At 35.4% G+C, this 13,886-nt stretch overlaps 1 protein-coding gene across 2 annotated transcripts in view; it reads right to left on the bottom strand.

The window, feature by feature from the left end:
• Positions 1-13,146, bottom strand: part of DNAH8 (dynein axonemal heavy chain 8) — a 139,251-nt gene extending 126,105 nt beyond the window's left edge. For both annotated transcript variants that reach the window (XM_009564269.2, XM_054062587.1), the window contains exons 1-10: positions 13,024-13,146; positions 11,483-11,672; positions 10,928-11,091; positions 10,333-10,509; positions 9,978-10,091; positions 7,111-7,218; positions 4,596-4,697; positions 2,047-2,193; positions 982-1,179; positions 357-433 (exon numbers count right to left, since the gene is read on the bottom strand). In XM_009564269.2, the coding sequence (XP_009562564.2) occupies positions 357-433; positions 982-1,179; positions 2,047-2,193; positions 4,596-4,697; positions 7,111-7,218; positions 9,978-10,091; positions 10,333-10,509; positions 10,928-11,091; positions 11,483-11,672; positions 13,024-13,131 (1,385 nt within the window). In that variant the 5' untranslated portion in view covers positions 13,132-13,146. The remainder of the gene's footprint in view (positions 1-356; positions 434-981; positions 1,180-2,046; positions 2,194-4,595; positions 4,698-7,110; positions 7,219-9,977; positions 10,092-10,332; positions 10,510-10,927; positions 11,092-11,482; positions 11,673-13,023) is intronic.
• Between the last annotated feature and the right edge of the window lie 740 nt (positions 13,147-13,886).

Raw genomic sequence — 13,886 nt, 5'->3', positions numbered from 1 at the left:
AATTATGAAATAGGAGAACACTTGATAAGAATTGTTAAGAAAGCTAAAATACATCTTTTATGATGATCACATGGTTCAGAAACCCAATAAAGAGAAATTCTTGATTACAGCATTTGTTCTAAAATTAGCTGTATTATGTGGAAGCCCCTACTCTACAAATGTTCAAGGCCAGGTTGGATGGGGCCTTGAGCGGCCTGGTCTAGTAGGACGTGTCCCTTCCCATCTCAGGGGGGTTGGAACTGGATGAAATTTAAATTCCAACCCAAACCATTCTATGATTCTATGATCCTATGTAAATGTTGTTAGTGAGCAATTTGAAGTTACTTTTAAATATCTTAAAACATAACTGCCAATACCTTTGAAGTAACTGAAGTGCATGCTGTGAAGACAAAATTCTCCCAAAACAGCTACGCATAAATGTCTTTATCTGTACCTAAATAACATATAATTTAGTAAAGTTTTGCTAACAGTATTAACAGTACTTTCTAATAGCAACAGTATTTTGATGCCTGATAATTTCACAACATAGTAGCATTTGAAATTGTTACTGGTCTGTGCTTAATATAACCAACAAATAGCTAGTGTCAGTTAACTAATCTCTTAATATGCCAATTTTATCAAAGAATGAAGTCATGTATTGAAAACAGTTGCATCTTTGTTCTGCCCCAAATCTCCAGGCTAATAAACCACCATGATAAAATGTGTATCATTCTCTTGGGCCTAAATTTTTGTCCCTGGAGAGTTTTCGGCTGCAGAGTGTCTAATCTTCAAAGAGGACTGTATGATATATTTTACAGATTTATTTGGAAGGTGGAGAAAGAATGAAAGAAGCCTCCCTCCAGACAAACACAAACTCTACGCTCTTTGGAAGAACAATGTAGCCCATTCACAGCCCAAAGTCTCAATGACATTCAGAGAGACACTCAGTAAGTAGTGACAAGATTCTTCCCCAAGTCAGTCATAGGAAGCAATATTACTTACCTCTAACTCTTCAATTTTTGCCATGAAGTTCAGAAAATCCACATCAAATTCTGATTTTCGTGGATCAAGGATGTCACATTGTTTCTTTTGAAAACTTTGGTAGATATTTTTGAATTTTACTGCCAGAATATCTATCCCTTCTATGGTAGACTGACTCAGTGCACTGAAAGTTTGTATTACAGTTAACACTTCTGCAATCTGAAATATAAGCGTTGCATTCATGCTCATATGAAATTATTTGTTACTTCCTCTATAAACTAAAAGCTGAGTAAAATAAAATAAACAATAGCCACTTCTCTAACTATTGAACTCACAAATGTGTTACTTGTGAGTTTCTGAGTCAATTATCTTCAACAGAGCATGGTTAATTCAGTTTTCACCACAACTCAATACAAAGTAAAATTATCTTCAGGGGTTTTTTTGATGATAAAAGATTCCTTTTTTATATTTTACTCTCAGATTCAATAGGGTAACATGGAAGAAGAGTTAAAACGTGACATATGCACACTGATGACACAAAGAGATTTCAGAGAACGAAAAAACTAACAATACAGATTAGTATATACACTGCATGATGAGGAAAACATCAAAGACTCACAGAATTCCTACCCTGTGATCACTGCCCCATTACCTTCTTTTCTCTTGTCCGACCTTATTCTGCACCAAGGAACGTGTATTATCTTTTCCAAGCAAACTCTACGAATGCTAGTTTAAAATCCTTTCATTGGATTAGCAAGCTAAATGCTAAGACCACACCAAGCAGTGGAATAATTTGAAGAACTGTGCTAGGCAGTAACAGGAGTTTTTAATGCCTTAGGTCACCACTCAAAAATGCAAAGGTGAGTTGTTTTTCACATGATTTTCAACCTCCTAAAATAATTATCTAAGTCTAGACAATTAGATTATTTCTCTTCACACTAACAGAAATAAATTGACAAATTCAGAAGGGCACTGTGAAATTCCCTGAAGTATTGGAATTACTCTGTGGAAGTGCCTAGTTTTCTCAATAAAGAGTTACACCAACTGTTCTTTGGAGAAGTCTATAACAGCACACAGTATACTCACTTTTTCTAATCGCCTACAAAAAGCTTCAGATTTCCCAAAAATGTACGTTTCTGACATTTCAAAAGTCTTTTCTCCTGAAGTTTCCAAAATCTCTTGCTTTGTTTCCTGAAAACATTTCTGATATTCTTTCAACAGAAATATGCAGTCCTAAAAAAAGTGAAGGAATAAATACTATACTCATTATGCTTTGCTTGTGGGGGAGAGACTGGAGAACTCCAACGTGCTGTTATTTAAAAGTGGTTAACTATCACTGAATCTACTTTCAGTGAGGAGGCTGCCATGACTTACATACAGTGATTTTCTTTCAGTATGTGTAGCAAATATTTGCAATATCTGAACATACAACAGTACAGAGAAAGCCTTAAGACCAGGAAATGACTCAAAAAAAAAAAAAAACAAACCAAAAAAAAAGAGGAAAGTTTAGCTTTTGTTAAAATGCAGAGTGGTTTAGAGGCCACAGAAGAGTAGGTGATGACTCCCCTGCTCTAAAAGAGATGTTTGGAATATTAAGAAAAGCCATTAGCTTAATTAAGAATGGTCAGATTGTCCTCTGGATAAGGACGGAATTTGGCACACAAGGGTAGTCCCTTTGGGACTCCCAGTGGATTTAAAGGAAGTTGGTTATACAACTTAATATGTGTTGACAAGTCTGAGCCAAAGTGAGATTGGAAAATAATCTGCTTTTCCCAGTCGACTATTTGCTTAAAATACTAAGACCTTATCAGATGTAAAAACATTGACTGGTGAGAAATGTAAACTCGACAATCACTGGAACACAAAATCTTCTGTCAGTTCTTGGAAAACAGATTTTATCACAATACAGGCTGAGAAATACAAGAAATGAAAAAAGTCCTAACTAAAAGGAATGTTCAGATCTTCAAGAATATACAGATACTAGAATGAAGATCGATCACCATGATTAGAAATTTGGCTTATATTTCTCTCATAGAATATTGAAGGCTTGTCAACTGTAAAACAGTAACAAGATGATCTCAATGAAGCAGATTAATTATTAGAATCATAACGTCCTGTCAGATCAGAAGCGATAGGAGGAACTGTCGATCTGCTGGAGGGTAGGGAGGCTCTGCAAAGGGATCTGAACAGGCTGGACCGCTGGGCCAAGACCAATGGCATGAGGTTTAACAAGGCCAAATGCCGGCTCCTGCACTTGGGGCACAACAACCCTATGCAGCGCTACAGACCGGGGGAAGAATGGCTGGAGAGCTGCACGGAAGAAAAGGACCTGGGGGTGCTGGTTGACAGCCGACTGAACATGAGCCAGCAGTGTGCCCAGGTGGCCAAGAAGGCCAACGGTATCTTGGCTTGTATCAGAAATGGGGTCACCAGCAGGTCCAGGGAGGTTATTCTCCCTCTGTACTCGGCACTGGTGAGACCGCACCTCGAATACTGTGTTCAGTTCTGGACCCTCAACACAAGAAGGATGTTGAGGTTCTGGAGCGTGTCCAGAGAAGAGCAACAAAGCTGGTGAAGGGGCTGGAGAACAAGTCTTACGAGGAGCGGCTGAGAGAGCTGGGGTTGTTTAGCCTGGAGAAGAGGAGGCTGAGGGGAGACCTTATTACTCTCTACAACTACCTGAAAGGAGGTTGTGGAGAGGAGGGAGCTGGCCTCTTCTCTTAAGTGACAGGGGACAGGACAAGAGGGAATGGCCTGAAGCTCCGTCAGGGGAGGTTCAGGTTGGATATCAGAAAAAAATTCTTCACAGTAAAAGTCATTGGGCACTGGAACAGGCTGCCCAGGGAGGTGGTCGAGTCGCCTTCCCTGGAGGTGTTTAAGGAACGGGTGGATGAAGTGCTGAGGGACATGGTTTAGGGAGTGTTAGGAATGGTTGGACTCGATGATCCAATGGGTCCTTTCCAACCTTGTGATTCTGTGATTCTGTGATATATTCAATACATTTTCTTTTGTAACTCTGGACTTCAAATTTTCAGTTTTTAAAGGACTATTAAATCCTATGCTTTTCTGAGTAAGATAGGATGTTAAGTAGCTGAGGGCTGATAAAGGAGAAGGTGGACATCAAGTCAGTATTGGCAAACAGTAAGCCCACAGCTGGCCATATTTTGCCACAACACACTCAATGTGCTTAATTTGTTCATAATATGATATCATTAGCTGAGTTAGAAGGAGACTCTCTTAGCACTGAACTTTCACAGTGTGCCAAGGAAATCTGATATTGGAAGGAGCTACTATAACAAAGTAGGAGTCTATTCAAATACCAGGTTCCCTATGGCAGAGGAAGATTGTACCACATCAGATACCCTTAAGAGGGAAGAATGTGACTTATGCAGGTCGATGAAATTCCTTGGTCGCACACACGCTGAAGATGTTGCCAGTTCTACGGTCAGTGATGGAACACACTGATACAGATAAGACTATTCAAATTTCAACAAATGCCAGTGGGCGAAGAAATGGGAAAACATCATGAAATAAAAGAGTGATGAGATGTGAAGTACTTGATACATATTGATACGGATTTCTTTGTGCATATCAATAGGTTTGATAGGTAAATAAAAAAATACAAAAATACAAACCTTAAATTTTTCCATGACCGTTGACTTCTCCTGCTCCCAGACATCAGACAAGCCACGATCTGTAATGTATGCTCTACACATCATGACCATTTGATTTGTAACCTAGCACAGACAAATGAAAAAAATAGGTCTCAAACTTATAAGGAAATATGCCTGTTTCATTGAATCTAACAAACTTTCTACATACATGTATTACTCCTATCAGAGTTCAGATAAATATAACCTGTGAGAATAATAGTGACTTAATAATGTATGCAATATACATGTTTTGCAGTTTATCACTTAGCTAGCAGCTAAACAGTACACAGCTGCTCTCTTACTCCTCCCCGTGCTGTTGGTGGTGGGGCAGAGAATTGAAAAGAAAATGAAAACGCATAGGCTGAAATAAAGACAGTTTTAAGAGAACAATAAAAGAAGAATAACAAGAATAAAAAATAATACTAGAGTCGTTCAGTGCCCAATGATTAGCCTGTCCTGAGCACAAATTCCACTGAGTGCAGCAACAGCAGCAAGCACAGGAATCACAGAGAACAGTGACAACAGTGAGCGCAGAGATCACAGCAAGTGCAATGTTGGCAGTGAGCGGAACACCGAACGTGGAACCCAGGTCACCTACCCAGCCCCTGACAAAATTCCCGTATTTGTATTTAGCATGATGTTATGGTATGGAATATTCCATTGGACAGTGCCGTTTAGCTGTCCAGGCTGCACACCTGAACATGACCGAAACATGGGAAAATGAAAAATCCTTGCTCTCTCAGCAACAGCTAAAAAAAACCCATCAGTGTATTTTCCACATTCTTCTCATAATAAATCTGAAAAACAACAGCTGCTGTGAAGAAAATTAATCTTATCCCAGCCAAAACCAGGACAACATGACTTACAACCTTAATCTTTTTAAGACAAAAAGCCTTAAAACTCTCCCAGAAGTGCACTTAAGTCCCAGGAAGTATTTGTAAGTACTATAAATCCAGCAAAACATATGCATGAACACAGAATGTCACCAACCATAACTCAAGAACAAAGTTATTTAATTCTAACTACTCCCCATTTACATTATCATCTTTACAATCTGTAGTGTGTGTATACTTAAGCACTGCCATTAAAGAATTTTCTACCCTAGCAGTATGTAATTACCTTGGTCTCTCACGGCTATGAAAAGGAGAGAAGGTTCTTCTTCTCCTCAACCGCAAAATCAAAAGTTTGTAATGACAGAAAGAAGAACATGAGAGCGAATGCAGATACAGAAATTATCTCTCAGGGAACAGCTACAGGCAGATAATCTTTTTTGTATATTAAAAAATGTGAACTATTCGAAACAGTTCTCCGGGCACATGAGAGTACTGTTAGCAGGTCTTAAGAATCCCTATCTGAATGAAGGCTGAGAACTGCTGTACCAAAGGCAGTCTCATACTGTAATACAATGACTGGTGAAATCATAGATAGGACCTCCAGTGTCACCTCTGATGAAATCACACTGTAAGGGGGACCTTAAGCCACTCTATAGAGCTTTTCCCTTGCTATTTCTTAGCACAGCTTCACGTAAACAGTTTATTAACCTCTCTAGTGAAATGCTCGATCCCTTATACCATTAAATAATAGACACTAGGAAGTGTCAACACACAAATACATAAAAAATTTTTACAGAACAGGCAATATAAACATTGTTGCACAAGTCATACCTAATACCTGATGTATACAAAACAGCACCCATGGATAAATACAGCCTTAAGAAAGCACATATTTCTTCATATCCTAGTTCAAACTGAATTGCAACAAAACATTACACTAAAAGCTGAGATGTTAAAAAAAAAAAAAAGAAAGAAACTGGTGTAGTGAGGGTCTACTATGTATTTCCCTTACATGTTTGTTGGAAGTGGCTATTCCAGTTACGAAGGATTTCTCTGTGCTAAAAACAATACATAAACAATCTTTTCCTGCAGTGAATACCTTGATTCTGCAAAAGACATTGACGTAATTACCTAGCTGGTATTCATTTTCTGTTTAAAGTGGCAAAGTTTATGACCTGAGATTCAGTTAACTTTTCAAGCATGACTTGCTTCTGGAAGAGGAACCTTTTGTCTTTCAGACCTTTTGGAGGAATAGCCTAGTCAGACTGATGACCTTGTGCTTTATTAAGTCTTTAAGGCTGACAATAAAAGAATCTTCATGGATTCAGCGATGTAGGAAACAACTGAGCAGATTAATTCAGAGAAGAAGAAGAGAAGAGAAGAGAAGAGAAGAGAAGAGAAGAGAAGAGAAGAGAAGAGAAGAGAAGAGAAGAGAAGAGAAGAGAATTTTGCTAAACCCAGAATAACAAGTAAGTTCTTTCCAGAAAACAACTTTCAAATGCAATTTCAAACCTCTCTTGATCAACAGACTTCTCTTCCTTTCCTCTGCAGACACCCACTATTATCATTCTTAACAGATGTTACACTGATTGAAACAAAATTAGGCTTTTTTTTCTGAAAAATCACAAAACTTTTAAAATGAATATTGTACTTAATATATTTACCTTTACAAACAATGATGTTAATCTCTCAGAAGTATTGTAATATCCTGAAACATTGTGAATCAGCCATATAGTATTTATCAGCTTTGGTATTCCATGGGTAATTGATACCTTAAAGCAGAGTTTTGAGAAGAATTTTACTTTCTATTCTTAGTAACTATATTTCTATTCCATTGACAGAATAGATTTCTATTCTAAATTACATTTTTCCCTAAATCCTATGAACCGATCTTCAAACTGCCATGCAATCATACCAAAAGTTTTGTTGCAAAAAAGAGCTAATCATGCTCCATAAATTTTACACCTCAACTAATAAAAACAATAAATCTCTTAGATGATTTGGTGAGAAATCAGATTTATAATATCAATACAAATATTTTTAATATGCTATTTTGATGATCAAAATCAAAAATTTATTCAAAAAATATAGTTTGCATTTTTTGGCGTTAAAGGAAGTGCTTGTCTGTGAATAGCGCCTGTCTTTATTCTCAAGTACAGCTGTTAAATGTACTCTATACAATTACATTGTGATTATAATCATTACATATAATTACACTTATTCAGACATTTCATAAAACTCATTAAATAATAGTCACCATGTTAATTTCATTAATAAGTACCCTAATTCATTCAATCATTATATTAGAAGGAAGAAATGATTTGTTATAAGTTGCGAACCTATTTTTTTGTATTTGAATATTATGTATAGATTTTGTGATTTTAGAACTAAAATGTAGGATTAGCTTGAATAATAACTTTTAGCGAGCCTGTGCCTCGATACTTACGCTTAACTAAGAACTTTTAACAAGGCTGCAGTTGGAAAGAATGGGAAAGAATGTGACTGTATCTAATTAAGCAAGATAACAGGGACTAGCACAATGATAAGAGAAAGAAGAACCATCTAGGACCAGACAAGACCTTGAAGAGGTATCCAAGGAGTCTAAGAGCATGCACAAGAAGGAGATTTGAAAAGTTCAACTGTGAGGAAGATCTGTGGCCTTCATTCTGAGACCCCAAAGGAGACCCCCAGAGGGCAGAGAATGTAAACCAAGGGGAGGAAACTTATGTAAATAAATTCTGGGAACTGATTATAATAGACACACCTGGTCCAGGAGAAGTGATGAGTGTGTATCCTTTGACTGTATATAGCCTTTGTGAATCGTACTGGACATGGCACACACATTAGGTGGAGCTATCGCCTGCATGCCCAGTGTCCCATTAAAGAATACCTTACTTAATAATCAAATTAGCATTGATTATTGAGTCTGTTTTTTCATGGCATCAATATGAAACATTTAAATCTTTCACATATTTCAAGAAAATAGTTTATATGATTGAAACTAAAACATGGTATTACAATTGCTCAGTAATTCAACCACTCTGAAAGTATTTCGGAAAAAGAGCAGGAAAAAAGGTAAAAAATCAAAATTTATCAACATGACCAAGGACTTATCAGAGTTGCAATTCAGAACAAAGAAAAACTAACTTCTCAACAGAGAAGCTAAGTTCCTGGAATTAGTTTTGGGCTTAAAACTCGAGAGTAAACACACTAATACTGTGGATAGACACAGCACACTTTCTTTTTGGCAGAAGAGTATGAAATAAAGACTGCATGGTATAAAAACAACCTTCAGTGTCCACACATTGTTCAGCACACGCGCACACACACCCCTACACTAAAACTAAATCAGGAGATTCTGAGTCTATTGTTTTCTTTTTTAATTCTTGACAAAACTTAAATTATCTTCATCTCTGGAACAATGTTCCAAGAAATTAAACAGAAATCCCGAAATATGCAAACTGTTCCAGATTAACAAAGAACTATAGTCAACTATCCTGTATTAGTAAAATGATGAGCTCTTCAATGGGATTCTATCCACAAATGTCTGTCTGTGTGTTTAAGATAAACAGAACTGTATCTTAATCTGTAAGAAGTATCTTATTATTATGGCCTAGCACCCTGTAGTGATACTCTGAAGAGTTGGAGAACAGCAGCGTCCTGGTAATACTGTTCATCATACTCCTCTCTTCTACTATCGCACACAGTATCAATTCTATGTCACATACTATCTCAGACTTTGCTTCCCCTCAGTTAAAACTCTGAAGTAGGACACGGAGCTGCCAGCAATTCAGAAGAAATACACTTCCTGACAGAAAACAGGAGGCAGGTAGGACTAAACAAGGAGGACTAAGAAGAAAATACCCTAGGAAAAAGCAGTTTTTCCTAGGGTTTTTCCTCCTTTCATTCTATTCTGCAACGATCATAAGAAACACGTACCTGTAACGAAAATTAATAGTTAATACTTAACATAATAACTGTTACTTAGAATGAGGGCTGACTACTCTACATGGACAAATGATTTAAATTCTGACCAGCTGGTACTTCTGGAAATAGAAGCAGCTAATATTGTTTCCAATATCAAAATGTTAATTTACTCATTTAGGACCTCATTGGGTTTCATTATTCTCTATATAACTGAAATTTTGGTTAGAGCTGTGTTACTATTCATTGACACATCTGGAATTTTCAATGAAAGACATATTTTGAGATTCTTGTACTATAAAATACGTACCCATTTTTAGCTCATTTTAAAAATTACATTGGCAGCAGGACTGACTTGTTTGGCAATCATATGTGATTATGTTTATTGATCAGCTACACATTTTAAAATATTATATTTTATGTAAAATAGAATAAACTAATGCTTTAACTTTCAGCTTGATAGGCATTTAGAAAAAAACCCAGGAAAAATAGAAAAGTAAATTAGAAAAATATACTTCTAAGCTAATACAAGGAACACTTATTTTTCTCTGGGCATTCTATGTAAATATGTAAACTATGTTTAAGGAATACCAAAAGCCATACTTACGAGATCGTAGCTGTAAAGTGGCTGACAAACTTTTTCAAGTATGCATAAGTATTTCATATTATCCTTCCATTCATTTGCTGCATCTGTGATCCTGGCATCCAGCTCTTGCCAGATCTAGAGAGGAAACAATACTGTAAAAAACTTCAGACATTGTGAACTATTTCTTCAACTTGCATTGATATGCTGGAAATAAATCTTGGTAAATTAATTTTTAAAAGGCATTGTTAAAGCAGACAAAAAAAAGTTATTTTCATTTATGATAACTTTTGTCTGTATCTCTAAAAATGTTTTGCTCTTTCTCTATAGTAAAAAAAAAAAAAAAAAACCAGCATAAAAAAAAAGAAAAAAAAATTACCCTTAGTAGTCTGGAACGTCCAACATGCAGAGTACTAATGGCAGCTTTGCAGTTTGGTCCTTTGAGCTGCTCAACAATAAAATTCAATTTAGCAGACATACATCTCGAGTGTTCAAATTCAGTCAATGGACCTGAATCATGAGCTTCTTTCTTTATCTGCTTACTCTCATCCAGAACCTGTAACCAATTTGAAAAAAACCTCAAATGTCTACTATAGAGAATAGACAAACCATTATAAAGAAGAAGAGAAGAAACACTCTAAGGGTACTATAGACTTAGTAACTTAAAAAGGAACAAGCTTGCAGTTATTGACACATGAAAAAGGTTCTGATTTGGAAAAGCATCTTAAGTCTGAACTGCATTTAATCACATTCATAAACCGAAATGGAGGCAACTAACTCTTATTCTTGCTAGATCATAAGTTCCTAGGGGTAAGGATTACCTACTTAACTTCTCTTACTCATAGAAGAGAAGCACTTGCCTTACTCAGGTAGAGATATAGCCAAAGCCTTCATCTAACTTCAAGCAAGCTTCATACATAATTTATAAATACGTATTCATATTCATACTGGACTAATGTGTTAAAACAACTTACCCGTTCAATTTGCCTATACCATATCATAAGTACTTCCTCTAGCTGGCGAACCATGACAGGATTATGAGCTGCTGCAGTCACTTCCTCAAGGGACTGGAGTTTAGAAATGGTACTGTAATCTATTTTTTCCAACTCAACAGTTTCTTCAATATTTATTATAGCCCCTAGAAAAAAAAACAAGCCAAACCAAACCAAAAATTACACTACAGAAACAATTAAGACTCTACAATTAATTACTAGCAGCATATGCAATTTAAATTTGGGAATATATATCTGCCATCAGTGTTGTTTCAATGCAATAGCCATTTTACTGCACTCATATAAAGCAGAAAATTCTTATTTTAAATCCAGCGTTCCTCCTTAAAAGTAACATATCACTAGAGGGTTTGCTTCACTAAATAATCTACTCATGTATTTATTATACAAGTAATTGATCACTATATTTTTCCTTACAGAACGTGAGAAGTTCCTCACCTATGTGCTACGGCCTTTAAACAGAATTCTTGTGTAGTTTGATTGCTTCTAGTTTGATTGCTTCCTAAATGCAAAGCTTACCTTTTAAAAAGAAAAGGTATCTGTTAATTGCTTCCACAAAATACTGCTTGTCTTTCGTATCCTGTTTGTTCTGACTTAAAAGACCCCAATTATTTGTTGCAAGAATAGTAGGGAGAAAAATATTTTCTATCATTTTCCTAACACCACATAGGAGTCCTTCAGTAGCATCCAAAACACTGAAGAATATATCCTGCATTGAAACAGAACGATTGTTAGTGATTCAGCAACTTAGACTGCAAAGAGTAATATAAGATCATCATATTTTTTAAAAGGCACTTCAATTTGTCAACTTTAACTTAAGGAGACAAAACCTTTTCAAAATACTACAAGGTGGCCATAAGATACTATTTGAAAATAAATGGAAGTCAATAATGCTTTAACACAGTTTTAAAAGGCTGCTTGGTATATTTCTGTAATTTCAATTATTTCACTATCATACAGAAAGTGTGGAAATTTTTAAATAGTACATAACAATTAAAAATATTCTAAATGTCCCTATTTACTATTAAGTACAAAGTAATGAAATGCAAGCAGCAAAAATACTCATACCTGAACTTATATTAGAAGAAATTTTCTGACAAAATACATTACTTTGGATCAGATGGCATTTTATTGTCTTTTCTACAAAACTAGGCTAAAATAGAACTTTACACATTCAATTTTCTTTACAAGTTCTATTTTAACAATTCCAGTATGTTAAATGTCTTTCAAAAAAGCAAATATTAATCTACTTCATGTAACAAACTTCCTAGAACAGAAAATTCCTTTTCTCATCACTTCATTAAGGAATTTGATGCAAAATGAAACAATATTGAGACTCTTGATAAGCACAAATCTTGTATCTTATTTCTAATACTGCTTTTCCTCCTTGACATTCTCAGCTCTCATAAGGAATAGAACATTTTAATATCTAATATGAAATTCTTTGTCCAAAGAATTTCAAATCACATTAATCAGAAGACGTATATACAGGACTGAGTCTTAATCAGTTTACAGTCCCTTCAGTGCTGCCTAAGTATTAAGATGCATAGCTATAAATGAGAATGAAGCACACACTTATCTAAGATTTGTCTTGCAAAGCAGAAAAACTCATGCTATATAATTTACATAGGATAAATGTGTATTTCACACATACAAAGACACATAAGAGAGAAAAGTACAAGAAAACTTTTCTTCTCCTGGTATTTGCAATAAACTCTTCTCAGTGAGTCCTTCTACTTTAGAGATTTTTATCATACCTAAAATGTAATTAATAGCTTTAGCCTCTTCAAAACCAGCCAGGAGAATGAGAAATGAACTTAAGTTCTGACTTTTATAACAAGAGTACTGTAAGACACTGAATTCACAAGTTATCCTGAGTATCTGCTGAAGTAATACAGCTATTCGTTGTCTACCGAAAAAGAGCAAGAGCATGATACAACTTAACATTCAAAAAATGCAGTTACCAGTAACTTTAGTTATGTGACAATAGTGAAACAAATAATTAAACAAAAATAACTACTTTCAAAGTTTTTTAGTTTTTAAAATATATAAGAGAATACCTGATGTATAGTTTTTACACTTATAGGTCTGTCATTCTCACAACGAATGAAAAACAAGCCTAGCCCTACAAATTTGTCTCTTGGCTTGTCCACGTATAATTGCATCATTTTACTTCTTCTTGCAGCTCCTGGAATTATCTGCCCACATTCTGAAAACAATTTCATACGTGTCACTATTTTTAAAAGTAAGGATATTACAAAATGCTTAAAATCAATATCATGAAATCAAATTCAACACAGAAAGAATTTATTTTCTTCTTTGGTATGTAAGAGAATCAAACCCAGCAAAATTTATGGCTGTAATGAACCACACAATTAAAAATCTACACCAAACATGTAACATATGTCTTAAAAGCAATTTTGGCTCATTGTGCTGCATTAAAAGGGAATTTTCTCAGGTCCATCATTCTGGGTTAATTTGTATGTGACTCTGGTACTTTCTTTGTCTGCATTCACTCTATGAAACAAGATGTCATGTCTAAGAGAGAAAACAGAGTATATGAGATACCCTCCCATCCTCTGTGTATATAATCCTATGCAATTTGGTTATCCATATAAATAGGTAAGGGAAAGCATGAGCAGTACTTAGAGAATCATTAGGGATTTTAGACATTAAATTCTAATTCATCACTAAGCATAAATTTCAAATATTTATAGTAAATGCAAATTCAGACAGGTTTTATGAAAGTGTTTTCTAATGAACTGGAGCCATGACTCTTGTAAGAAAAGGTTGCAACCAATTTAATACTTCAGTAGAACTTATCTTTTTATAGTCTTCCTTCCACGAATGGCTAAAATTGACTGAACTTTTTCTAAACATTTTTACTTGAAGCAAGCATTTAAATTATGAACTTTCAGTCCTC

Source organism: Cuculus canorus, chromosome 3, assembly GCF_017976375.1.
Source record: "Cuculus canorus isolate bCucCan1 chromosome 3, bCucCan1.pri, whole genome shotgun sequence".
Lineage (NCBI taxonomy): Eukaryota > Metazoa > Chordata > Aves > Cuculiformes > Cuculidae > Cuculus > Cuculus canorus.
The sequence above is the reverse complement of the archived record's forward strand: the minus strand, read 5'-3'. Positions and strand labels throughout refer to the sequence as shown.